Source organism: Polyodon spathula, chromosome 4 (genome assembly GCF_017654505.1).
Source record: "Polyodon spathula isolate WHYD16114869_AA chromosome 4, ASM1765450v1, whole genome shotgun sequence".
Classification (NCBI taxonomy): Eukaryota; Metazoa; Chordata; class Actinopteri; order Acipenseriformes; family Polyodontidae; genus Polyodon; species Polyodon spathula.
Window position 1 is genome coordinate 85,206,013 of NC_054537.1, and position 26,911 is coordinate 85,232,923.

General features: G+C 39.4%; 1 protein-coding gene across 1 annotated transcript; it reads left to right on the top strand.

Annotated features, from left to right (window-relative positions):
* Window positions 1–2,841: 2,841 nt before the first annotated feature.
* On the top strand, window positions 2,842–15,516 carry LOC121315008 (metalloreductase STEAP4-like). Its single transcript, XM_041248839.1, has 5 exons — window positions 2,842–3,029; window positions 4,954–5,411; window positions 7,635–8,162; window positions 8,880–9,044; window positions 9,898–15,516. The coding sequence occupies exons 2-5, from the start codon at window positions 4,956–4,958 to the stop codon at window positions 10,162–10,164; spliced, it is 1,416 nt and encodes a 471-aa protein (XP_041104773.1). The 5' UTR covers window positions 2,842–3,029; window positions 4,954–4,955; the 3' UTR covers window positions 10,165–15,516.
* The last annotated feature ends 11,395 nt before the right edge of the window (window positions 15,517–26,911 follow it).

Here is a 26,911-nt window from a genome sequence, read left to right on the forward strand (position 1 = left end):
CTGAATAAATGTTCTAATATAATTGTAAGTCAAATACATCAGTTTCCCCTTTTTTATTTGCGCTACACAAGTTCCTGTGATGTTTTATTTCTGCTTTTGTCTCTGCCGGGCTGCTGTAAACTGCCTCCACCCTTTAGACACGTAAAAATACAAATAATCAGGAAGTGAACTGAGGGCTCTACTTCGCCCGGGGTCACTGAGGGCTCTGCTTCATCTGGGCTCGCTGCCTGTCCTGCTTCACCTGGGGTCGCTGCCTGTCCTGCTTCGCCTGGGATCGCTGCCTGCTCTGCTTCGCCTGGGGTCACTGCCTGTCCTGCTTCGTCTGGGGTCGCTGAGGGCTCTGCTTCGTCTGGGGTCACTGCCTGCTCTGCTTTGCCTGGGATTGCTGCCTGCTCTGCTTCGCCTGGGGTCACTGCCTGTCCTGCTTCGTCTGGGGTCGCTGAGGGCTCTGCTTCATCTGGGGTCACTGCCTGCTCTGCTTCATCTGGGGTCGTTGAATGCTCTGCTTCACCTGGGGTCGCTGAGGGCTCTGTTTCATCTGGGGTCACTGCCTGCTCTGCTTCACCTGGGGTCGTCACCAGCTCCGCTTCGCCTGGGGTCACTGCCAGTCCTGCCAGGCAGCAGGAAATACTGCAGCTGGAGCCCCATAGAGGGGAGCTGCCGGCCATGAAGAAGGGGAATGGGGGGGGGAGGTCAGGAGACCCGGTCCCCCCGCAGTATTTTCGCTGTCGGATAGTCTGTGGCGGGAGCCCCAGAAGAGGGAGCTGCCAACCACAAAGAAGTGGGGGGTGAAGGACCTCCCACCATGGTGACCCCCATGGACACCAAGCTTCTCCTCTTCCGGAACTTTGAGACTGAGGGGGGAGGTAGCCGTTGGGGCCATGTGTGCTTTGCACCGGGGGGTTTATGTAACAGGGCGAGGAGCCCTGTACATGATTTATTTTTAGAACAGGGTCTCCCCCTCCGCCCCTGTGTTATTATGTATTTGTAGTATGATTTATTTATTTGTGTTTATTGTTATATGTAAAAATGATCGCGAGAGTTGTGTTATTGTTTTGACAGCGTGGCCGTATGCTTTGTTTTTGTATCTATGTTGCAGCGTGGGTGGGAAGCCCATCCACATTAATAATTAAAAACCTTGTGCAGAAGGTGGCCATCTCCCTTAATTAAGTGATTAATTCGTTGCTAATCGGGAGATAGTCACCTGCATAAAAGCCTGCAGCTCTCAGCCCTCAGGGTGGGTGTTCAGAGGAGGAACGGGATAGCGAGAGGAGAGAGAAAAGTAACAAGGTACAGGAACAGCGAAGGAGAATTGCCCAGCCTGGCCTGGAGTTATTATTTTCTTTTTGTGTTCGTGTTTATTTTGTATAAATCTGTTATTTCACTCTGTGAGCAAGTGTTTTTGTTTAAATATTTTATTTATTTTTGTGTTTGAAATAAAATGGCGCACACCGCGTCTTTTGCCCTGCAGTACCTTACCTTGCTGTGTTGTTCTTCCTGCTTCTGGCCTGACGTCACCACTTAGCCGTCCTGTCACAGCACCTCTATTAATATCTATTCATTTTCAAATAAAATACAGTGCATGTTGGTATACTGTTGTATTAATTTCCATTGTTCATTGCACTGCTAGTAACTGTAACCGAACTATTCAAATAGTGTGTGTACGCATTAAGCCAGACTAAACATGAAATGGTACTTCAGTGTGGATGCTTTTAGCCGGATTAATTAGAAGGTTTTGAGTACGGTTCTCGAGATCGGTTATGTTGTGTGTACAGGGCCTTTAATTGAATTCTTGAACTCACCGTGTGTCATTCCGAGGCCTAACACAGATCCGAAGAAAACAACAATAAGCCAAAGCTACTTCATGCACAATTGCAAGACAATGTTTTTTTTTCATTATCCACATACTGTAGTGGAGTGGCCCTGTATTTATGAAATTATATTTTTAGGCTGACTGTGATTGCCATAAGGCTTGGCAGTGTCTCTTGTGGATTAGGGAGCGATCTTGGCTATTTTTTTTCTTTTAATGAAATAATAAATCTTTCTTTCACTGATTCGCCTCCACACTTCTGCCTTTCCTCAACAAACTGCCAAACAATCTCTTTTGCAAATAATACCCAGAATTAATACATTGACGTAGTATCCAGGCTATCAAACATTTACAAAACATGTGCTGTGAAGCTTGGAAACTGATTTCTGGTGCAAAGTACAGCAAGTTAAAATTTTAATACCGTACCTATTTACAATTAAATTAATGATATTCAATGTGATTTTATTATGATAATTTTTTGTGCTGAATCTAATAAAGGCACCACTTATAACCTTTAGTATGTAAAAGGATTCACAACCCTTTATCAATTGTTCAGTATTACCCAAAAAAACGTGAGCAAGTAAAACATTAATGTATTGAACAGATTGTGCCGTCTACTGCACATGGAAACTTTGTCCCATTTAGTGCTTTATTTATACAAATGTTTATACAGAATATATAGCAGTAACAGAAATACAAAGAACAGGGAATCAGTAGCACCAAAAACAGCTATAGTGTGGGCTATGTAAATAAGATAGGATAAAATAAAGAGGTAGTTGTCATGCAGCATCTTTGATAGAAACACAGTATTACCAGTTTTTTAATACTGGCTGAATCCCTACCATAACCACATATTTCAGTAGCATTTGCAAAATGTGTTGTTGTTAAGAAACTATAAAAATATATGAGTTATGGTTTTGGCTAGTGCACAGATGTAGGGTTTTGGATATTGAGCAATATTTCTGTTGGGATGTCTCCAAAATTATCCTAGCACATGTAGGACACACATACAGTAAGCAAGTGCTGGGATTTTCTCTAGGAAGGGAGTTGACCTCCAACGTGTCGATGTACAACATTTTGAAACCTGAGTATAAATTGGAGAAGTTGCTGAAGAAATAGAAGTGATTGCTTCAGGCAGTGGGAGTGCTGTCAGTGCTTTACAGCAAGGGCCTTTTAGGATTCAATAATCCTTTAATAATCCAACTTCTGCTAGCTGACTGTAAGTGTTCTTGTTTTATGTTATACATTCTAAAATACCATTGATATTTCAATGTTACTTATGTGGTATGTGGTATGTATTTTGCATGTTGATAAAATTGTAAATCAAACTGAAAATGAGTACTGAGGTAAATCTGTCACTGGTAAAGAAACTCACTATAAAACCTTTTTTTTTTTTTGCTTTTTGTTTTTTGGAATGTATCATTAATTAATGTTTACTTAATGATTAAATTGTAGTTAGTGAGTAGCTGTAGTCTAATTGAATGTTAATAAAGCTTAAAATAAAGCTTTAACGTTTTGTAAAATGTTCAGTTTAAACCACATAAATCAGGATAAAACGATTTCAGCTGAATTTTCTACTCGCCTTTAAAAATGTAATTGATAAAAAGAATATAATTGATACCTGTTAAGCCATTCGTGCATCTCATCACAACTGAAAAACTTGTTAATAGTACAATTGATTTAATTTAAGGGGGTTTTCTAAGAAACGACTAAATGGGCTTTTTACTATTTTACTATTAACACGTTTCTTAGTTGTGATTGAGATACACAAATGGCTTAACAGGTATCAATTTAATTATTAAAGAGTAGAAAAGTCAGGGTAAAGCATCGAAAATTAGAATCCCTGGACAGTATTACATTTTTGATTGCGTATTTCCATTGGAATATAATATCCCTTTTATATCAAGGAACTTGCAGGCTTCTTGGATGTGTCTCTCTTTGTGCTTTCCCGTTATTTATGAATTATATATATATAAAAGATTTCCATTACATGAGAGTAGATGTTGAACTTCATGTTGATTTGAACTCGGCTCTCACCAAGATAAGCACCAACTAAGTTAGCTTTGCAGTAAACTTATGTGATCCATCTGCATCTCCATCCTTTTGCGTTGTTTTCCGATATCTTTATGTCTGGTGTTGATTGTTGAAGTGTAATGCTGGCTCCAGGGATCAGCTCATTTTGCCTCCCCAGCGCATCAGCGCACACAACGGCTGTGATGCTGGCTCCGGGGATCAACCCAGTGCGTTCTCCCCAGCGCGTCAGCATGACAATTTTTTGTATACAAATGTAAGTCGCCCAGGGTAAGGGCATCTGCTAAGAAATTATTAATAATAATAATAATAATAATAATAATAATAATAGTAATAGTAATGAAAACAATTATGTTATTATTATTATTATTATTATTATTATTATTATTATTATTAATTTCTTAGCAGATGACCTTACCCAGGGCAACTTACATTTGTGTACAAAAAAAAAAAAAAAAAAACATATCAAGAATTACAGTACAATGTGTACAGAGTAATGGGTTGAGAATTGGCCCGGGCTGATGTTCACCCTCCCAGAAGAGTACTAGGATGAGAATTGGCCTGACTAGGTGAGTACAGACACATAGCCTAGGTCAGTACTCACCTAGTGTGAGAATTAGCCTATAAAACCTCCAAGTCTGGGATTGTGCAATAATTGATCCATTGATTGAACCTGATTATAATTGCTTTGAAATCATGTACCTCATTTTCTCTATATAAAGACATATTTTTAAACTTTATCTTGCTTTGTGTCTTGTTTGAGCTTTTACCCTGCTGAGTCTTTTGGGATCTGTTAAACCAGACCTTCCGGGTCAAATAAAGGTGGTGGCAGCAATTGTGCTACTAAAATCCACTTGGCCTTTAAAATAGATCTGTTACACAGATCTATATATATATATATATATATATATATATATATATATATATATATATATATATATATATATATATATATATAATTATATATTAATCTTACCACTAGTGTAGACAGGTATAATACTTAACAATAAATTGCATGTAACCAATGTTTCCAAAACAACATCTGATTAGTGCAAAGGTAGTCTATACCTGTAACTGTTTTATAGCAGTAATTCAATCTTTCTGTTTTGCAGACATGGAGAATAATTGCTTTAATATGACTCCACTTGGCCCCAGTGCTCACAACAAGTTGGGTACAGTGTGTATTTTTGGTACTGGTGACTTTGGCCGGTCACTGGGGTTGAGATTGCTGCAAGCTGGCTATTCAGTAGTATTTGGGAGTCGAAATCCCCAGAACTCAAGCCTGCTTCCCAAAGGAACACAAGTGCTTAGCCATTTGGAAGCTGCACAGACTTCCAGTATCATTTTCATAGCAGTTCACCGAGAAAACTATGAATTCCTGTCAGCATTTTCCCAAGAACTGTCAGGAAAAGTGTTGGTGGACATCAGCAATAACCTGAGGAAGAACCAGTACCCAGAGTCTAATGCAGAGTATCTGGCCAAGCTGCTACCTCAATCCAATGTGGTGAAGGCCTTTAATACAGTCTCTGCATGGGCACTGCAGTCTGGCAGCCTGGACGCAAGCAGGCAGGTAAGAATCTTTCAGGACAGTAAGGGTCGTATTTTCAAAGAGTCTACTTCAGTCTGTAATTAAGTGTTGTTTAATGTTTAATTAAGTATAAAAACAGCTATTGACTTTACAAAGCTAGTATAAAACATTTCAGTAAGGTACTTGAAGGTATCAGTTTTATACATAACTGTTCAATTTAAATCTTTTAGAAAATAGGAGTTAATTAAAGACTGGTAAACGCTTTGAAAATATGGCCATATGTGTTTACAACAGTGATACTTGATGTGTTAATGAAGATATTAGAAAAGGTAAATCTTAGTTGCTAGTAGCACAATAATACATTTACCTTCTCATAAACTGTTTTGTAACCAGACTTCTTTTATGATTTTTTAAGTACATTGACCAGTTTTTTAATACACGTTATTCAGGCTTATATCATGCTACTTTTTCAATATGATACAATGATTTGTATGCAGGGATTACAGTAGAATACTTGGATGCCTAATTGATCTTATCAATAACAAATTGAATTCCACCGGTAAAAGTTTCCACTGGTAATTTTCTTTCACAGTGCTCAGCCTAGACAATAGAAACCATTGTATCTATAGTATCTCATGTCAAACCATGATGTGATGGAATGACCTGATACATACTATGGGTGTACATGTAGCCAGAAACTGAATACCATAAAAACTATACAATCCTTGACATGGTATTGATAATCCAGAGAAGCACATTGGCTGTTGGTGCTGAGGACCAAACTTCCCTGTATTCTCAGTTAGCCTGAAAAGTGAAAGGTACTGGATTCATTAAATATAAATTAGGTGAAGATAGATTTTACAATAAAGAGGAAATGAATTAGCACTCAAATATTGCACATTCATACTACTTACACAGTTACTGTCAAGTTCAAATAAGGCCCAGGCGTCTAGTTAGCTCAAGAGGCCACCTGCAGGACTGGCCTTTGCACTCCAGAGGCTGGTAGCTCGCTGACATCTGCTCTTGAGTTCCTGGGTGTAAAAGAGGAAGCTGGCTTGGTCGTGGGATCAGAGGACGCCCACTGAACCTTCAGTTCTCCTGAGCTGGTGGGGAATTGCTGTGGTGAGGGGAAAAATCGGGGTTAAAATAATTGGGCACACTACAAAACAAAAAAAGTTGTACAAGGCCCTTCTATCTCAAGCTATTGTATGGCTATAAATGAAGTGATGCCCTACATACTAGCAACACACGTGTGTTTCAAAGGTTCCCATACAGATATTAATTCTTAAAATATTTTGCCTATATTTGAAGATGGTAAAATTATCTGTTCAGGGATATCAATATATATGGTGAGCAGCGTATTCCACTGTTGTCATTTATCATTTATAGAAAATAAATACAGTACAGATCTGTTTCTGACCTGCTGATGAAAATTAGATCAATTATGAGCATACTACAATATGTTCTTTTTTTAAATGCAGTTTAGAAATGGCTAAATGCATAACACATAATAAAAGAGCAAAATGGGTAATGGTTCATGTGTTACACCAATAACCTATTGAAGAAATATCCCTCACTCCAGTGTATGACCTCCAGCTTGTTCACATTTCTTAGGTAAGCTACCGCCACAAGTTACCCCATGCTTTTCTCTGAACTTGTACTGATATTTTGCCTTTATATGAAGATAATAAATAATAAAAGCACTTCCCAATGGTCACAAACTGCAGCAGTGGCATTTTTTATGTGTTTATTTTCACCCCACTGAAGTGTTGGTTATTTATTAGCTTTTCAGTTTATTATCTAGAATTCCCTGGCAACAACTGAAAGCCCCTAGCAACTTGTGCATTGGCCACAGTTTTGAACACTGAATTTGTCAGGTCCTCAACTGAGGATTCCTAATTCAAAAAAGGTGACACCACTATCTGTTTTCATTTTCAGAGGTGTAAATCCCCTATATTATAAACCCAAAAACAAAAAAAAAGCTGACTTTATTTCTCATGGGTTTTCATGTGAAAAGAACAGTGGTTGTTTTTTTTATTTGTTGCATCAGTTTGTATTTTAACCTCTTTTATTCTAATCAAAATTAATGTAAATGTTTTGACTAAGAATGGGCAACAAATACACAAATTGCAATAATTCTGCATTCATTCATCCTTACAATACTTAAGGGTATTGTATAACTATAGACAGGTGCCCCTACATATGATCTATTTATTTTTGTTGTTGTTATTAATCATACAGTACAACATTCCCTTTCTCCTACAGGTTTGTGTTTGTGGAGACAATTGTGAATCAAAGCAAATGGTCATGGACATTGCACGGAGTCTCGGACTCACAGCTCTAGACCAAGGGTCTCTTCTGGCAGCCAAGGAACTAGAAAACTACCCCCTGCAGCTGTTTCCTCTGTGGAGACTGCCCATGTACATTGCCACAGGGCTGACTGCAGCTTTCTTTATCTACTGTGTGCTCACTGAAATAGTCTACACCTTTGTCACTGAGGGAAAAGATCATTCTTTCCGGATTGTGGTTTCTATTGCTAACCGCGTTTTCCCAATTGTGTCTCTGATTATGCTAGCTTTGTGCTACCTGCCAGGTGTGATTGCTGCTATCTTGCAGCTTTACAATGGCACAAAATATAAGCGTTTCCCTGACTGGCTCGACAAGTGGATGCTCTGCAGAAAGCAGCTCGGGCTGGTAGCCTTGGCTTTGGCTTTTCTTCATGTCCTGTACTCATTGGTCATTCCATTAAGATACTATGCTAGTTACCACAGACACATCTACACAATTTCCCAGGTAAGTACACTGCTTTATAAGGAAAGTGAATTGATCTGTTTAGCTGTAATACTGTTATACACTAGTGTAATCATCTTAATCATGTAAACAGTTCAATTTCAATACACAAGGGGATAATAAATTAGCAGCGCCTGGTTATCCTGGGAATGTTTACACGTGGCTAGCATTCATAAACATCAGCAAAGTGAGTGCTTGCAGTGGTCAGGTGTAATTATTCCTGAAGTTACCAGAAGATGCTGCTTGATTATTTAATTTATTCAACCCTGAGGATATTAAAGTTCATGTCTCCTATCTGTGCGGATTTATAAAGGAGAGATATTGCGAGCTCAGGCTGAAGGAGGCAGAGCTGTGGCTGAATTGGAAATTTAGTAATGAAACCGGGATCTGCTGTGTTTAAACTGAACCATGACAATGGCACAGAAATAGGATCTAATTAGATCACGATGCAGGTTTCAGTATAACTATTTGGTTGAGGGTACTGTATGTTTATATGGTGTGGGTTAGATAGGTGCTGTTGATGCTTAATAAATTAATAGCTGGCTCTGGTACAATTGGATGAAATTACCTTAAGCGTTGTAAAATACAGAATATAAATAATGTATCACTGGCTGGCCTATTTATTTTAAATTATTTGTTTCTTACATGCATTATTTAAACCCTGCAAATATTTATATACAAACAAAGTTAGTTAAAATACTGTTACCATTTTTTTTTTAGCTCAAGGATAACAAGTCACTGACGTTTGACAATATCATGGCCTGGCGTAATGATTCCTTCTATTCCCTGGGGATTCTGGGATTCGGTCTGTATGTACTATTGGGATTAACATCTCTTCCATCAGTCAGTAACATGGTCAACTGGAGGGAATTTCGCTTCGTTCAGGTACTACTTGTTAAATACAGGTTTCCTCTAAGCATAGGAAGATTAAGTACTTGTTTCCTGTTATTTTTCTCAGCTCATATTGTTCTCTCTTGATCCTTTTCATTAACTTTGTTATGAATGTACCACAATTGCATCTCCATGGACCACACCTGGATTAGGGTATGGTTTTAAAAAAAAAAAAATCTTGATTATAAAAATCCTATTCAGAGTATGTATTAATTGCGCTAATGAATAAAGGGAAGCCATCAGTGCAAGCTTTGTAATCTGAAGTTTTCTGACAAGGTTTTAAACAGTACCTAGTTTTCAAATGAATGACATTGGGGTCACTGAGTTGCTTACCTACTCTAGTAAAGCCATGACCATATGATGGGCAGGGCAGTCATATAGTCAGCTTCGCTTCCTGGCTGTGCCATGTTGTTGATATTGGCTGGAGGCGTCACATTAACCTAGAGTCTTCCACGGATTTAGGAGGTAAAATTGAGACTGCACTACCTGTACCTGCAGGAGACTCTCTGACATTCACTGTCGAGTTCCTGGAAGTAAAGAGGCAATTGGCTTGGCAATGGGATTAGAGGACTCCCACTTATAATAAATTCTTCTTATCTGTTGTGGGGAGTTGCTGCAATAACAGAACATGATTGGACATTCAACATGGAGGTCAAATAATTGGACACTATAAATAAAAATTACTGTTTATTTTCAAAAAAATTGAACAGTAGTAATTGACTGATAGCTTCTTATTTGCATCTTAAAAGATAGTATATTGTAGTCTACTGCACATAGAGTACATATTTTTTCATTCACTGAATTAAATCATGTGTGGTTGACTTACTAAAATACTCTTTCTTCACAGTCCAAACTTGGCCACATCACTCTCCTGCTGTGCACAGCTCATACTCTTGTCTATGGTTGGAACGCATTCCTTTATGTGTCTAGCTACAGGTGGTACCTCCCCCCTGCCTATGTGCTTTCACTCATTGTTCCCTGCATTGTGTTGGTCCTCAAGCTCATCCTTATAACTCCGTGTGTGGACAGAGTCATCACAAGGATCAGACAAGGCTGGGAAAGAAAGCCAGCACATGCTCCACATGATACAACTGGGCAAACCCTTGCTTTATAAATGCATGATATCTGCCCTGTTACCAAAGTCATGTGGAAGTATTTGTCATGAATTTGTACTTTATAACTTTTATTCTGACTGAAGTATATGTTTAGAAGCACAGTGGAAACCACAACTTTATGGATCCGTTATCAATGCCAGTTTTAAAATACTGTTAACTCTATTAAGTGTAATAGTCTGGCTGAAACATTTGTGTTGTTCTCTACTTCTGTTTAATGCAATTTATGTACATTTTCAGAAATGCACCTGTTTTTTTTTTTTTTGATTCTGTAAAGATATTTCTGATAGTCATCAATATGAATTGTTTTCAGTGAGTACAAAAAAAGGTTAAAAAATAACTAAATCATTTTAACACAGCAGCTATTTGTAAAGCGTGGAATTAAAATGAATGTCTTCAGAGTATAATTAGCCATGGATACATATAAACAGGAAATAACTCAAGCTTCTGGCTTTCAACAGTACTATCATACAGTACATTAGTACACAATCCTTCATGTACGACACCATGTGCATTTTAGTGCTTTTTACTGTTTAATATGTTACATTTATGTGAAATGCAAACACATTTGATTTACACGTATTAATTTACATTAATCATTTATAGTATATTATTCTGAAATATTTATTATTTCCAGCATTACTCATTATGATTTACATCCTTTCTAACAAAAACCCATAAATAATGACGCAGGTAGCACTTCTTGATTATTTAATTTATGCCACCTTTTTTGTATTAGTATAGCAGTAGACCACATTCAATAAATAATTACATTTGTTTTCTACCCAGGCTTTTTATATTTTCATATATTTTCAAATATAATATTATATGGCAGAGCTTAACATGAAAATCTCTTGGGGTCCAATTCCCTGTACATGTTGATCCACCCACAGATAGCACAAACAGCCTTGCAAGTTATTTGAGTAAGGCAATGCATACAGATTGATTAACATGCTGCTCTTACAGTTTGAGACTCAACAACAATTTCTTTAGACAGCTTATGTTTTAAGAAACTACATTTTAAGATTTATAACCTGCAGATGAATTTAGCAGGGGCAACATTTCAGATATCAATGGTGGTGGGGGGGTGACTTTAATTTTAATATTATAAAGGTTAAATGTGCGTCTGCTGGTACAATAATTAAGCCCTGCTGGTTGTGTGACTCTGAGTTGTGTGTGCAGTGCACTGCGCCTTTTTACATTGCTTTTGAACACAAACGATAATAGACCAATCAGCACTGACCTGTCACAACAGGGGCGCATATTTGATAAATCGCACGGTTGCAGTCTCACGAGTGTCGGTTAGTAGTTGGAATGCATTATAAGCTTGTATACAGTATAACAGTTATTGAAAATGTCACAAAATAGAATATCAGGTTTGTTTGGAAAATTCTCAGCGGTACCACATGCACAAATGCTGCTAATGCTTCGTGGAGCATTACTAAAAACACACAGTGACATTCTAGACATGTTAGATCTCCATTCCCTCATGAACAAAATCATTAACATGACACCGTTCAACCTTGGAGCCTTCTGACTGTCCTCGTCTACAACTAGTGCAACTAAAATACAACAGTTCGGCCTGCTTTTAAATGGCAGTATTTAAGTGAATCGTAACAGTATAAGCTACTTTTCAATTTGTTTGCTCTACACGTTTTATGTTAAGCATGTTGTAAACATTGTAGGAAGGACTGTGGTTAAAGATGTTTTTGCTTCAATAGATAAACAGGTGTTGATGCTGCTTCATTTCATTAACACGTTTTAACATAAAAGCAACAGAATAAACTAGGGCATGCAAACATTTTCCCGCTTTTGATAGGCGGAAGCTTGAGTTAGGGCATTGTGGGACTAGGATCCACAGGCTATTGCTCCCCCTGCCCTATCTAAATGGTGCTCTTGAAACACACAAAGAAGTAAAGGAGATTGTGGTTAATGGCCATGATTGTTATTAGGTTTGCTCTTTTTTGTTGTTTGTTTGTTTTAACAGACCAAAGCAGAAGTACTCATTTATTTACTAGTACTGTATTTTCACTGACATTTTTAGACATTCATGAATTCATTTTACAACAGAACTGAAAAATATATTCTTTCATGTTTACCTCTTGTTTTATAGTTTTGTACCATTTTAGGCTTCAACAGTTATATAGCTATTAATATAGATATTAATCACGTTGATGCATGTTTGTTACAACGGGGCAAAAGAGTAAATTACTTAAGTAGAAAAACATATTTCTCATTATATCTAATTTTGTAACCTGGTTTTTACCTTCTGAAAAAAATGTAAGTAATTTTAACTGTGGAGTCATTTTTGAGTTATATAATGAAAACTATGTGATACCATTTTTATCGAATTCTGTATATATGTGGGGGAAAAATTTTATCACAAATAAATACAGCCATTTTATCACAAATAAATACATTTTTCAACTTTATGGGTACAGCCATGATCTTTCATTCCAACTGCATGATAGTATTGTACAGTCATTAACCACATCTGCCACAGTGCTAGACATTACTCTTTAGGGAACAAATAATAATGTTCATACTAGTGATATCATTACCTCCTCGAATTCAGTTCCTAATGGTTTGTTTTAATGCATTCTTTTAATGTATAGTTAATACAATTCTATAAACAGGAGATCAGCCAGTGTTCACTTTAATGATCCATTTCAGAACAAGCTGTAATAATTTATAGGTGCTGCTGTATTAATAGTTTCTTGCATTTCTAGTTGAAAGCCTCCATGTACATGTCTTGAATATTTGTTTTTGAAAGTTGACATAAACTGCAACTGTAGAACAGCCCAATACCATCATTTATGATATATTCTAAGGTGATTACAAGTTATGTTGCAATATTAATTCAGTTTCAGTTCCAGTTCTGGATGATGTATTCACCATCATGAGTACAATCCTTCATGGTTTTCTTTTCAAGTGCCATTTTGTATGAAGGATTTGTCACATATGGTTGTTCACAAACGTTATCTGGTGTTGTTTGAGTTGTGTTGAGAGCAGCAATTAGATTTACTCCAAGCAAATCCAAGAAAAGGCAATCCATGCCAATTTTAATTCTATTGAACCTAGGATCTGTAGAGTATGAACTAGTACCATTATTGTCTGGTCGTTATTATTTCACCTGATCTTGTCTAAACTGTAAACAGATATAATTTAAGTACAACATGTGTGTATTTCTGAAAAGTTTGAGTTCTAATTTACAGAATTTGAGCAGCAGAACCCCAGGGTAATATTAAAAATACACCATTTCTTATTATACCGTGTATTTGTAATTATGGTACTATTGAAGCTGATCAAGCAAACTTTCCTTGGGGCTTTCTATTTAAATCCAATTACAAAAATGAATTCATGTTAAATCAACAGAAAAGAAAATGGAAAATCGTATTGTTTAATAAACTTGTCTTTGCTTTGTTATTTTAGTTATGCTTTTAATTGCAGAACCTGATTTTTAGATTTGTTTATTCTTTATAAAGGTTAATTTATTGTGAAATAAGTAATTGAACACACATATCCATGCTTTCATTTCCACCCCTAGCATTTCATTGTGAAAAACTTATGTCAGTAACATCCCTCGCCACAGTTGGAAATCATAGTGAGATATTATAGCAGCACGACGGTACTACTATAGTTAGGCTTTAACTTTGTTTCCATGTTAACCCTTTCCAAACTGGGTTTTTTTTTGTGGATTTTTTAAAGAAAATGCGCCAACTTGATTTTTGTATTTTTTTTAATTTAGTAGTCAGCAATTGTTTTTTTTTATCATTTTCTCCACAATTTGGAAAAGCAAATTACTATTTTATCACCGCTACGACCCCCGCGCTATCTCGGGAGTGGTGAATAGGAACAGAAGCTGTCCTCCGACGCGTGTGCCGTCAGCCGACCGCTTCTTTTACACACTGCAGGCCCACCATGCAGCCACCTCAGAGCTACAGCGTCGGAGGACAACGCAGCTCTGGGCAGCTAACAGGCAAGCCTGCAGACCACAGGAGGCGCTGGTGCGCAGTGGTCTGAGGACACCATGGTCAACCTATACTGATGTCACTGATCAGAACCCCTATTGCAGAAGCTGCACTGCCGAAACACTGCCTTGTTCTCTTTGGAGAGCATGAGGCTTAGGAATTGGTGAGCCTCACCAGATGTCCCGAGGTGCTTGGCCTATCTCCCTGATCACCTGCACTGGGGTCTGCACTGTCAGGCATGGTCAATCAGAAAGTATGGTGAAGCGGCTAAAGCCACATTCTCAACCGGCAAATAAAAAAAAAATACAGTAAAGTAAAGTACAGTAAATGCGTAGCATAAGCATGGGAGAAGCATGCAAAATTATTGTGCAAATTTATGATCAACTTTGTGATCAACTTTTATAAGGGTAGTGTTATTTGCTTCTTAGTAAAACGAAACAACAACATAAGCTGCAAATAAAATATCTATTGCTCAAACATTATAACTCGACTAATAAACAGCACCCTTGTACCTAAAATGTCTGTTGTATAAGCATTACTACTAAAAATCAGGCTAAAAAAGCAAAAAATAAAAAATGTGAACATTGCTTTTTAAAGAAAATCATCTACCTAAATAACTATCGATAAATGATCGCTAATGTAATATGTCCTGGCATATTAGTAAGGGCTATGTGAGCAAGAACATAAATAAAGGAACAGATATAAAATCGAATAATGAATGGTCTTACCTTCCGGGTCTACAGAGAAAATAAGATCCAAAAGCTCTTCTTCCTCTAAATCAGGATCCTCCAACCTACTGGAATAACAAAACTACCCCCATTCTCCAAAACTAACTGCAACGCAGCCTGTGCAACTACCTTGTGAGATCACTTGTTGAATTTCACTTTACAAAAGTAGTTCTCTCTGTTTTCATTCCTAACTAAAATTGACAGGTTACGGATGTAACCTTGGTTCCCTGAAAGAGAAGACGAACACCAACTCATACCTTTGGGATATGCCTGCACAGGTCAGGTATTCACTGAGCATTTTATGTCAAAGCTGCCGATAAGCCCCTGGAGTGATGTTCTTGGTCCCACCTCACCGAGGTAATAAATAGTCACCACACGGAACTTGTTCTCTTTTGCATGTGAATGTGAATGATGTGACCTCACAAGGTTTGGTGGTTGTCTTCTCTTTCAGGGAACTGGGGTTACATCCTTAACCTATTGTTCTCTTTCAATTCGATGATGACCACCAGCCAATACCTTTGGGAAGGTGTACAAAAGCCGTCGTGATGGAGTATGAGCGGGCAGCTTACGAGGGAAGTCTCACTATCGCCAACTAGTGTTGATGGTGTGAGCGTGCAACCTCAAGGACCCCTGTGCCTAATAAAGGCATAGAGGGATCTCCCACATTAAGTTGGTAGAATCTGGTGAATGTATGCGGCGTAGCCCAGCTAGCCGAAGTACAAATGTCAGTCAATGAAACTCTTCTAAAGAGGGCCCATGATGTAGCCACACCTCTGGTAGAGTGTGTGGCCACCCTCCCAGGTGGGGGTAGACCAGCATTAGTACAATACCCTATTTCCATTGTCCCAAATACGCATACAAGAACTGTGCACTGACAAAGCCTGTAGCTCACTAACCCGCTTAGTGGAGGTGATGGCTAATAGAAAATCTGTCTTCATAGAAAGATATTTGAACTCTGTGGAATGTATAGGCTCAAACGGGGCCTTAATGAGAGCTTCCATTCAGGAAGGATGTCCTTCTTAGGAGGAAATAACCGCCAAGCACCCATCAGAAAATGGGTCACTAGTATATGAGCGCCCGGGGACACTGAGTCAATGGGTACATGGCATGCAGATATATGCTGCTAGGTAAACTTTCAACGTAGAGGGGGACCTACCTGGTGGTTCACGTACGCCACTTCTGACACGTTGTTTGTGCAGACAAGGACATGTCTGTTCTTGAGCACAGGAAGGAAATGTTGAAACGCGAGGTGGACCGCTCTCAGCTCCATTGTATTTATGTGCAAGGGATGTCCAGCGACCCGACCAGAGTCCGCGGACTCCTCTCACTGTCCAGACCACCCGCCAACCAGAATTGGATGCATCTGTCGTTACCACTTGATGGTTGTGTATCACTCCCATCCTTACTCCTTCGCTCAGGTGAGAGGCTTGCCTTCCCCAGCGTAGGGCTTCCCAGTACAGGTGAGACACGGTCAGCCGACGGGGGATCTGGCGCATGTGGAGTAACACCAGTTGGATGGCTGATGAAGACCCAATAGTTTTTGACACAACACCAATTGTACTATGAACTCTTGTTGAAACACAGCCAGACAGTTGCGAATGGCAGCTACTCTGTTGTCCGACGGGTAGGCTCGTATCGTAAGGGAATCCAGCCAGAGACCCAAGTAGACCATACTTTGCACCGGTACTAACTGACTCTTGGCATCAACAGATACTTCATCACAATCGTTGTGTGGGCCACTGCTTCCTGCAACTGGGAACAGACCAACCAGTCATCCAAGTAGTACATTATCCTGATCTCTTGTAGATGTAAGGGAGCTAGAATGGCATCCATGCACTTTGAAAACATGCAGGGGGCTAAGGAGATGCCGAATGGCAGCACGGAAAACTTGAAGACACTCCCCTGAAAGGTGAATAAGAGATATATAGCTAGACGAATAAGGACATGGAAATACACGTCCTTTAGGTCCACAGTGGTAAACCAGTCACCCAGCCGGACAGACTGGAGGATGTGGAGATGTGTGACCATCTGGAACCTCCTCTCCCTCAAGAAACCATTGAGGTGTCTCAGGTCTAGAATGGGGCGGAGGTCGTCGTCCTTTTTTGGCACCAAAAAGTATCTAGCGTGTCTACTTATTGCCTGAAGGCCAAGACCTGGAGAGATCCCTCAAAAGGGAGGAGATCCCTCGTGGAACTGCAGCGTGTAAACGATGTGTACGGTGGCAAGCACCCAAGAGTCTGAACCAGTACCTCAGCTGGTGTTGTGTGAACGGGTGGGTCTGAAGCCTTCAGGCCTCTTGCTGGGGCTGCTGAGGCTGAGGTTGAAGGCTGCTTGGGGTGGTGCCGTTGGAACTGTCTCCTTGAGGGCTGCTGTACTGGGGCCCTAAGTACTTGCTGACGGCCCTGTGTATTGGCTGCCACAGAGGCCTGAAGGCAATGCGTAGTAACTGTCGAACGCCATCGTCTCCCCCTCTCCAATACGGAACAGCTGTCTGCATGCCGCCACCAGATCTGCCAGGCTTCTACCTAGGGCTTGCCCATGGAAGCCGGATATCTGTAGCAGTGTTCCCTAGACCAAACGTAGCTCTGAAACTAGCAGTTTAGGTAGCAACACAGACAACAGCATTTCATCCAGGTAGGCCATCAAGAGACCTCCTGTATTGGCGAGGCGTGTTACTTGCGTTTCAACTGTATACACCTTTTTGAGGTGGGCTTCTGTGATCCTGTGTTGGCCGTTAGGGCATTCAGAATCCTTAGCCAGGCCTCTTACCAAGGGGGCTTGCATCAAGGCCACTATGGTGGTGTCTGCTGGTGGAAACTGTGCTCGTCTCATCTCCTCTGCACCTTCCAAGGAGGCCAGTGAGGCTGCGCTCTTAAATACATTGGGCACCGAGACCAGGAGGTGCCAGGAGGATTTGACATCCTCCTGAAAATCCAGGAACACCTGAAAAGGCTGAGGGAGTCAAAGGTTGCGCTGGTCTGAAAACAGACCGGCATCGCTCAGGCACTCCCTGGACCTGGTGGAAGCTGGAAGCTCACTCCATAAGCTCTTGAACTGAGTTTGATGGAGGGGCCACGTCAGTCTCTGAAGCAACCTCAGAGCTGGGGCCCACCTCCTGGGTCGTCCCCTGGACCTCTGGTTCTGGAGGACATGGAAGTCTCCATCCCAGGATGCCTCGATGGATATGCCCTGGGACACAGAGGGTGTTGAAGAACCGAAGTTCTGGGGATCTAGGGGGTCGAGGGCACCGAAGGCACCGAGGACAACACTGCACAGGGCTTTAAAGCCTCGAAGGCATCAAAGCGCAGAGGCTTTGAGGCACTGAGGATGCAGAATCACTGAGGCACCGAGGCACCAAAGCCACTGATGTAGGGGAGCGCTTGAGCACAGAGGGCAGCGAGACATCGAGGCTCTAGGGCACCAAAGGGTGCCGAAGCACCGAGGCACTAAAGACCCGAAGGTACTGCAGGCATCGAGGCTGAGACACTGGGGCGCCAAAGCACCAAGTACCAAGCACCAAGGAACAGCGAGTAGCTTGCAACATTGTGGAGCATAGCCTTCAGACAGTTGCAATCTGCTCTGCGTGCAGTCACACAACCGGTGCAGCGTCCTCTGGATCATGTATAGTACACAACCGATGCAGCACATAGCATGCAGCTGGTGGCACAGCCTACACATCTGAAAAAAAGAGAGACAGAGAGAGAGAAAAAGAAAGCTGGAGAGTAAGGTTTTTTTATTTTTATTTTTTGGCCATAAGCAGTAAAAGAGTTATCAATAGTAATCAACAACCTGTAGGGGCACTATGCCTCGCATAGTGAGTGTGTATGCTGAGGTTGCCCAGAGTCCTCGACTCAGCAGTGGTGCGCAGCAGAGTTGGGTCTCGCTGGAGGAATGTCTCTCTCTTGGTTATTTTTCAAAAGCTGCCAAGTGGAAAAGAAAACAAAAAAACACAGGCAGCAAGCTGCAAGGTTCATTTTAATTTTTTAAAACGAAGCGCAGTTGCACAACGTTTAGCTCAGGCTTCAGTTGCCGAGTCCTGAGTCCCGGGAAATGGCAAGCCGACTTCCAGTAATAAATTGCCAAGGAACTTACAGTAAAACTAAGGGAGAAGGGCTCTTTAAAAGAGACAATCAAACAACTGGAAAGAGGTTAGTTATACTGTGGCAATGTTGCCCTGCCCCTGTGTGTATTTCTGTGTGTACTTCTGTGTTGTATGTTGCGTGTTTAATGTTGGTGTATAGTTATTGGTACATGGGATGTAATATGGGTTATGAGCATGAGTGTTTAAAATGTATATATGTATTTAGGCACGAGGATTGCACAGCACTTCACATACCGGTGAAATGTAGTAATATGTGAGCACAAGGAATTGCACATTAATTCACATGCAGATGTACCGAGACTCCAATTGAATGATTGATTAGCAATCGAGTCTCGGTACAGTTGCATAAAAGCAGCATGTTTTCATTCACTCTGAGTTGTGTGTTTGGTGAGTGGAGAACAGGATTGGAGACGGAGGTCGCAATGAGGAGAAGCAATTCCTGCCGGTTTTCTATCCCCCACCCTGGGAGCGACAGAGCCAATGTGACACCCCCCTCGGGGTCCCCAACAAAGCCTCTTTGCACAGCCTGGACGCGATCTGGTTCATCCTGCGCTCCTCGCAGCAGCGTTTTAACTGAGCCTCTCCAGACTACTTTAATTACAATCAGCACTTTGGGGTTCTATAGACAGAACTACATTTCTTAACAAATGCATTTAACTCATTATATTTCTTTATAAATTCAAAACCAGCAGTGTGACAGGACAGACTCCCAAAACAATTTTTTTAAATGCAGATTATGAAACTGTCAAGATTAATTAGAAATTACTAAAGATAATCATTTTAATTGCAGTACCTTGTACATTAATAACAAATGCATTGGAACAGGATTTCAGTGTTAAATTGTTTACTACATTATTTATAACATTTGTCAATTTAGATTAATACTGAGAACAAATTTCCTCATGCAGTTTTTTTAACTCTATATATCCCCAAAAGTTTAGACAACTGAGCACTGCAGAGTATATACCACAAGCATCTAAAACCAGTCACAAAACAGAACATTTGTATATTACTTTGACTTTATACACCCTTGTGCACCAATTTCTCACATTGCTCTGTTGTCTTTTACAATGTTTACTGGAAGTATTTACTTAGTCTTTCTTCCCTCAGCAACCACGCAGTCTGACATTGATCTGAATGTTGTACACTTGGTTGCTGTTCCACTAGGATGACCAGAGATCGGTGCTGAAGCAGCACAAACAGACATCCTCTGCAGCCACGCTTCAGGGTGGTGGACCAGCCCAGTGACAAGTCCTTGATACTGGTCTGATCTCCTAAAATGAGCTGAAAGGGTGAACCTTTGTTGCACAAAAGATGTACTTGCTTTTTTTACTTCTGACTAAATGGCTTTTTATTTTATGTTAGACAGGCTTTGATTACTGAAACACTGACCTATGCGTGCCTGTTTGCTGAATAAATCACTATTTAAATCTCCCTGCTGTTGTGCTTTCTTTCTGGTGTACACACACTTCTACTGTTACATACATGTTATTTATTTTTTTCTTTAAACATTTTTTTTTCCCACAGGTAGCTGCTTTAAGGAAAGAGTTACAAGACAGCTTTGGCTACAGTTATTTCTAAATGTATGTTGCATTCATTTTACAGTCTGATCTTGAATACAGATTGTTTTCCCAAGTGCCATTGTTTCCTTCTTCAATCTTCTTTAGAGGTGGAAGCATTACAATTCAATTCTAGTTTCAGACACTTACAGAAAGTTGTTTTCAAGGTTGTTTCCTTATTGTGTTTATTTTCCATTATCTAGCTTTTCAATGTTATAACTTTTTTTCATTCCTCTTAACACTTTGCAAGCTGAAAACAGCAGTTCATCAGGAAATGTAACGTTCTCAATCAAATTCAAATAGTTTTATCATTCCTGTACAGCCAAAGACATTGAAGTAGCACGTGAACAGTTTGATCACCAGTTGTGAATGGTAGCTTCTTTTTGCAATATTCTCTGCCTCTATGGTTATTCGAGCCAAAGCAAGATTTATTCAGTATATTCACATGTCAATGACTGTTTACAGCGACTTTTATTGATAACCAGAATGGAATAATTTGTTTCTAGAATTTTGATGTCATCATGCCACCATAGTAGAATAGTTTTCTAGATTCTGGAAATGCACATTCCAAGCGTGGAATGTCTGGAGAGGGTAGGCCAGTACCAGGTTGGTACAATTAACATCGATCCATTGGTCAAAATGTGTCCAATTCAAGGGATAAATTGAATAATCATCATCTTACGAGACAGTATACTTCCTTAACTCAATATTATCTCTGAGCCAGAAGTGTACTTCCTTATCTCACTTCCAGACAGTTGCTGATAAAACCACTAGATGTCAGCAGCAAGCCAAATAATAGTGCAACTATCATTGTGTGTGACTGAAACTATTTTTGTTCTAAGCATGTTACAAATACATTCTGGGAACTTTTGCAAATTTGTGAAATGTTTATGACACTTCACAACAGTGTTACGGCCTTCTACACAGCTTCTAAAAAAAAATAATTCAGACCCTTCTCCAGGTATTTTACAATATTGTACTTTACAAGATTTCACTTCATTACTAAAGCAGTTTAAACTCCAAAAATCACAAAAATCAGTCACAACTAATAGTTCAACATGAAATCTAAGTGTATGCATTTTGTAACTCTTCTGTCACTTGTTGGGCTTATTATTTAGAAGTATTGGCTAGTGTAGCTGATACCTAGATGTCCCAGATCTGTCTTGGCCTACCTCTGATTGCAGTGCTATTGCAGGGTTGACTGCTTGTCTTGTTCCCACATGAGCACCCCAGCTCAATTCTGGAAACAGAGATTTTTGTTTGTCAGCTCTTGACATCTCTTCGGGGCTACTTGCATCACACTTATTTACTTAGATGGATTTTGTTTACAGCCTGCCAATTCTGTTAAGTATAACACTGTGATTAGAACAATGTGTTTTGCACGGGTCTGCAAAATATATTGTGGTGTGTCAGCCAAACTATTGTGTTATAGGACCCCTACTGCTCTCTATGGCAAGTTGGGGGATTTACAGAGGAATGATCCAATATGCTTATTTGTTATTGTTTTTTAATTATTATTTGTTACCATGTTAGTGCAACTATACCATCCACAAAATTGTGATATGAAAACGTTACCACTCTGCCAAAGGCTCATATAATTATAGCTACACGGTTTTTATCATGGCACCTTATATAGAACCATTTCAATGCCATTGTAGTACCACTTATTTTTCTATTAAGATCACTTGAGTTTTTTTTTCTTTTTAATTAGATGCTGTAGCCGTTAGGGGAAGCTAGTTCGTGTGGTGGTGGCTGTCAGTGTGATTTGAGTAAGCTTTACCTCTGGCAGTCCTTTCTGTGACCAAGGACGTTATAATGGCTGAATAAAACTCCAATGTCCATTAATCCTAGTACAATGCAGGATACCTATCTGACAATATGGGAGTAACAAAATGGTTTTGCGGTGGCTTCACAGAACAGCCTCCAGTCATAAATTCATCCTTTCTAAAGAGAGCAGCGAGCAATTGATTTTGGTTATTACCAGTTAATGCATATCAGAGTGTCTCTGCGGATGGGAAAAGATAAATTAATAGTGGGCCTATCTATGATGCTTTCAGTTTACAATGTAAATGCATACAAGGCTACTCTTTCTCATAATGCCTCGACTGCTGCATTCACCAGTTTTCGTTTCTGTTTACCCCCTTTGCGCCTTGCTTTTCACATTGATGAAGCAGACACTTTTCTTAAATTTGGTGCATATTAAATGAAAGTTTGTAAGCAATTGTTCACATTTATTGAGACCTACTGCAGGTTTGCTAAACAGCACTGAGCCATTTTGATATATTCTTTTCTTTCCTGATGATCCTAAAATGTCTTTCATGTTTTCACAGCCATGTTTTCTAGATTCACAGCCACTTTAATTGCACAACCGGAAAAGAAAAAAAACAGGCTGGATTGGAAAAGTGTCATAATGCTACCGCTTCGACTTTGCAAGTCCTTTTAGAAAAAAAAAACCCACAAGAAAACAAGAATTGGGTTTTGCATATCTACCAGTGTCTGGATAAAGATTCCACTGTGCTGACAATTGGCATAAAATAAAAAAAAAACATTCTGCATGTAATTAAAGCTGAATGCAGAACCCAAGTCAACTTGGTCCCTCTTAACTTATCAGCCTTGACAGCAGCATTGTTTACACAGCAGAGAAGCTTTCAAAGATTTTGTTGAGGTGTGCAAAGGTGGATTCACAAGTAGAAAATAGTTTGCTTTGGTGAAGCTATGCATATGTTCAGTGTAGTAAGTCTATCAAGAACTTGGCAACCAATTATCAACTATGATGGATGAAAGACGTTTCTCCATATTATGTGATGCGAAGGTCTGCCTTTGTATGACCCTTTTTTTTTTTTTTGGTTGAGTATGCAATATTTGCAATGTCAGGAAAAGAATATATATATATATATATATATATTTGACAGAACTGTAAAAAGCATCAGATATTCTACTACTATAATGACATGAGGCAATAGAGTGGACAAACACGAGAAAAATTGCATAGTTTTTTTATTTTTATTTTTATTATGATTACCATTACTGTCAAACAGTGGCGGTGCTAGGGATATGCAACTCATACAACTGCATGCCTACAGTGTGGTGACATTTATTTTCCATTTTATGAACAATATGCACATATTCAAAACATGACAAGACATCAAAGGTGACAGTTACGAGTCACTGGTGACTAGGGAAAGCCAAAGCACAGTACATATCACTTTTTCAGGCCAGAGGAAGGACTTTGCAGGTTTAAAAGGGAAAAAATTACATTGCTAATACTGACAGCCGCATGACCTGACAAGACTATTACAAAAAAAAAAAGGGGGGTTATATTGGAGACTATAAATGTGTTTAAAGTTAACAAATAAAATAAATAAATAAATAAACCTTTTTTGTTTGTGATTACATAGACATAGGTTACATAGGTTACATTTTGTGATTATTTTTGTAATAGAATAGGCCTATTCAATTTCATAGTGCATTTAATTGAACAGTCTAAAAAACAACCCCCATACGTAAAAAGTAGATGAACCCATCTTCTAGTGCGGACCGTTGCTTATGCTTTAATTACTAAAGTGTATGATCGTGAAAAAGAATAATGAAGCGGAATTATCCCAGCAGCACTGAAGAGCAAAAACACTCACAAGAAAAAGCAAAGCATATGGTAACTTACCCTAAATTAGCATCATTCTTTGCATCACAGCAAGCAGCAGGCGATAAGGAAGATGCTAGTAGTAGCACATCATCAGCTGCAGCTAGTGAGGATGTTACTGGACTGTGGCAAAGTGGTTAACAGTGTGCAGGCGCAGGAGTGACTCGGTGATCAACGAAAGGCAGACAATGATAATCCAAAGTGCAAGGAGGTTTATTTTTATAATCCTGGTCTGGTGACCGTAAATAATAATCCCTGGTAATACACAGTAATGTGTATTGCACTGTTCCAAATAAAGGCTTTGCAGTCCAAAAAAACATCCAAAGTCCAAACACAGTCAATTACACACACACAATATACAAACATGGTCACCAGTCCTGGGTGCGTGCTGTAGTGCTCATTGTGCAAATGCAATTTATGTTGTGATACAGGTGAAGTGTAACAAATTAGAGACAAACAAACAAAACACTCACGGCATGATATATATAAACACTGGTCCTTCCGGGTCGTTCCTTAACCATAAATGTAGGAACAGATCACGTCGCTCTGTCCCTTATTTGCATCATCACCCATGACTGCTTGGTAAACAATTGCAGTCGCTCCTCCAATCCCTGGCTGCCACATAGTTTCGCTTCCGGGTCAATGAGTTAGTGCACCAAAGCTCCACCCCTTTCTAGACGACCGACTTCCTTTTAACCCTGGGAATGAATTGTCAGGCCATCTAGTCCAGGGTACTCTGTTCCTTTTACTTAACGCCCAAACAGGTCAGGAGGGAGATTTACCACTAAGAATCATTCTATTTCTGTCACATGGACCATGATCTGAAACACCTGCAGATGATGTAGAAACCGAGGAGGGCCCGCTCACATCAAGTTGTGGCTAGCACAGCAATCAGCATGTTATCTAATGACCTAGTGCTTCTTCCAGATCATATAAGCAACGATCAACAATGCAAAATTGTAAAAAGGGGTCAGAAGCATATGGAAATGGAATTTCCACAGAACGATGTGGCAGCGGTTGCACGCTGTTTTACGAAAGAGACTACGTGAACATGAAGAATGATGACAAAATTCTTCAGTGCGTGGCTTGTATATTCTCTTTCTTCGGATGCAGAGTTTTGCTTTGCTGTGCATTCTTTGGTAAATGTGATAGCAGTATTTCCAAGGAGGGTTTCAAGGCCCGGTAGCACCTTTCAAATTCTCTTAAAGAACATGAACATTCAAGTCACATGCACAGAACATGGGAACATGGTGCAACCTACAGGTAGGAATGAGGATCAATACTACTATTGATGCCAACATGGGGTTAATTTAGCTGGAACAGAAGTAATCTGTTCTGACTAGACTTGTAGCCATTGTCATTTGGCAGAACAAAATCTGGCTGTTTGTGGAGATAGAATGACTCTGCACACAAAATGGAAACTTTCTTATTTATTGTAATTTAATGCTTGGAATACGTGATGACATGTTAAAATGGTGTAGTGTGTTTTGTAAGGAGAAAAGCATGTCTTATTTGTATGGATGCTGCTTTATTGTATGCATAGGTAGAGGCCCCGGAATTAAGTGCTGCTTAGGGCCCAAAGGGGGAAAATGCCGCCACTGCTGTCAGTCCACATTTCAAATACTGTAGCCACTGCACATACTAGATTTTTATATAGTGCCACAGACACCTTTTGTAATAAATGTATTTAAAGCAGTAGCATGAAAGTGCAGAGATTGGTGTTAGGGTTCACTTTTATTACAGGAAGTGGCAGAAAACATCCTTGGTACCCTACTCTTTGCTAGCAAGCCACATAGGCCCCTTTCAAATATTATGCATGCGTCACATTCTATTCCCCAAAGGGAGGCTAGGAGGAATAAAAAGTAAACACAGTTGGAATGCCCTGATAAAGAATTGCCAACAAGTTAAATATGTCCTGACTGCACTGGTCAGGCTGCACCAACAGTGGTTACAGAAATCCTTGTATCATTGTATCTTTGTATACCATTTAACAAGTACTATAGTGAGCCTGACACATTTTTTTGAGCTACTGCATGTATAAAATGTAATGGAAATTCCTATAGTATAAAGTAAGTGAAGGTGTCCACCTTGCGGGCACATTCAATTTAAACTAAGGTTCATTGTTTGTTGATCTCTTTTTATTAAACTTGAGAAAGCGATCAACTGTAGTCAACCCAAAATGTTTTTATTTTGTAGCTGCAATGAGTCTTTGATGATTATCCACATAAAAAAGATATCAAATTCAACCCTACAGAACACCATTATAATTAATTATATTGCATTTAAAAACAGCAGAGAAAGTTACACACACTTGAGAAGACAATTTTGGGAACTAATTATTAATTGCTTGTAATCCCTAAAATATTCTTCTCTACTGCGTGTCACTTTCTCCACTGTTTTATTTTGTTATTGTTGTTGTTTTTTTTTTTAAAGCCAGTAGAATTTTATTCATTAAAATATGGTTCCAGGCCGTTTTGTCTCATTCCGGTTTTTACACCATCCTGACATTAAAACTCCTTCCACTGTTGATATACATAACCACATAAAATAGGAAATGGAATACACTTAATAACAATTGATTACTGCTCAGAAGTTTTACATCTTTAAAAGATACACAGTTAAGAATTAAAAAAAGAGTGTAGGCCTATTTATCGCAGTACGATCACTGTGCTTATAAAAAAAAAAAAATCAGCCAGATGGCAAGCCTAGCTGTACACCAGATTCAAACTTACTATCCCCTGCCAATATA

What these genes read in the sequence shown, in the direction of transcription:
- LOC121315008 (XM_041248839.1), top strand. Translation starts at nt 4,956, where the DNA reads ATGGAGAATAATTGCTTTAATATGACTCCACTTGGCCCCAGTGCTCAC. An exon ending in GCCTGGACGCAAGCAGGCAG is followed by an intron (nt 5,412 to 7,634) that starts GTAAGAATCTTT and finishes TTTCTCCTACAG; the next exon opens with GTTTGTGTTTGTGGAGACAA. An exon ending in ACATCTACACAATTTCCCAG is followed by an intron (nt 8,163 to 8,879) that starts GTAAGTACACTG and finishes TTTTTTTTTTAG; the next exon opens with CTCAAGGATAACAAGTCACT.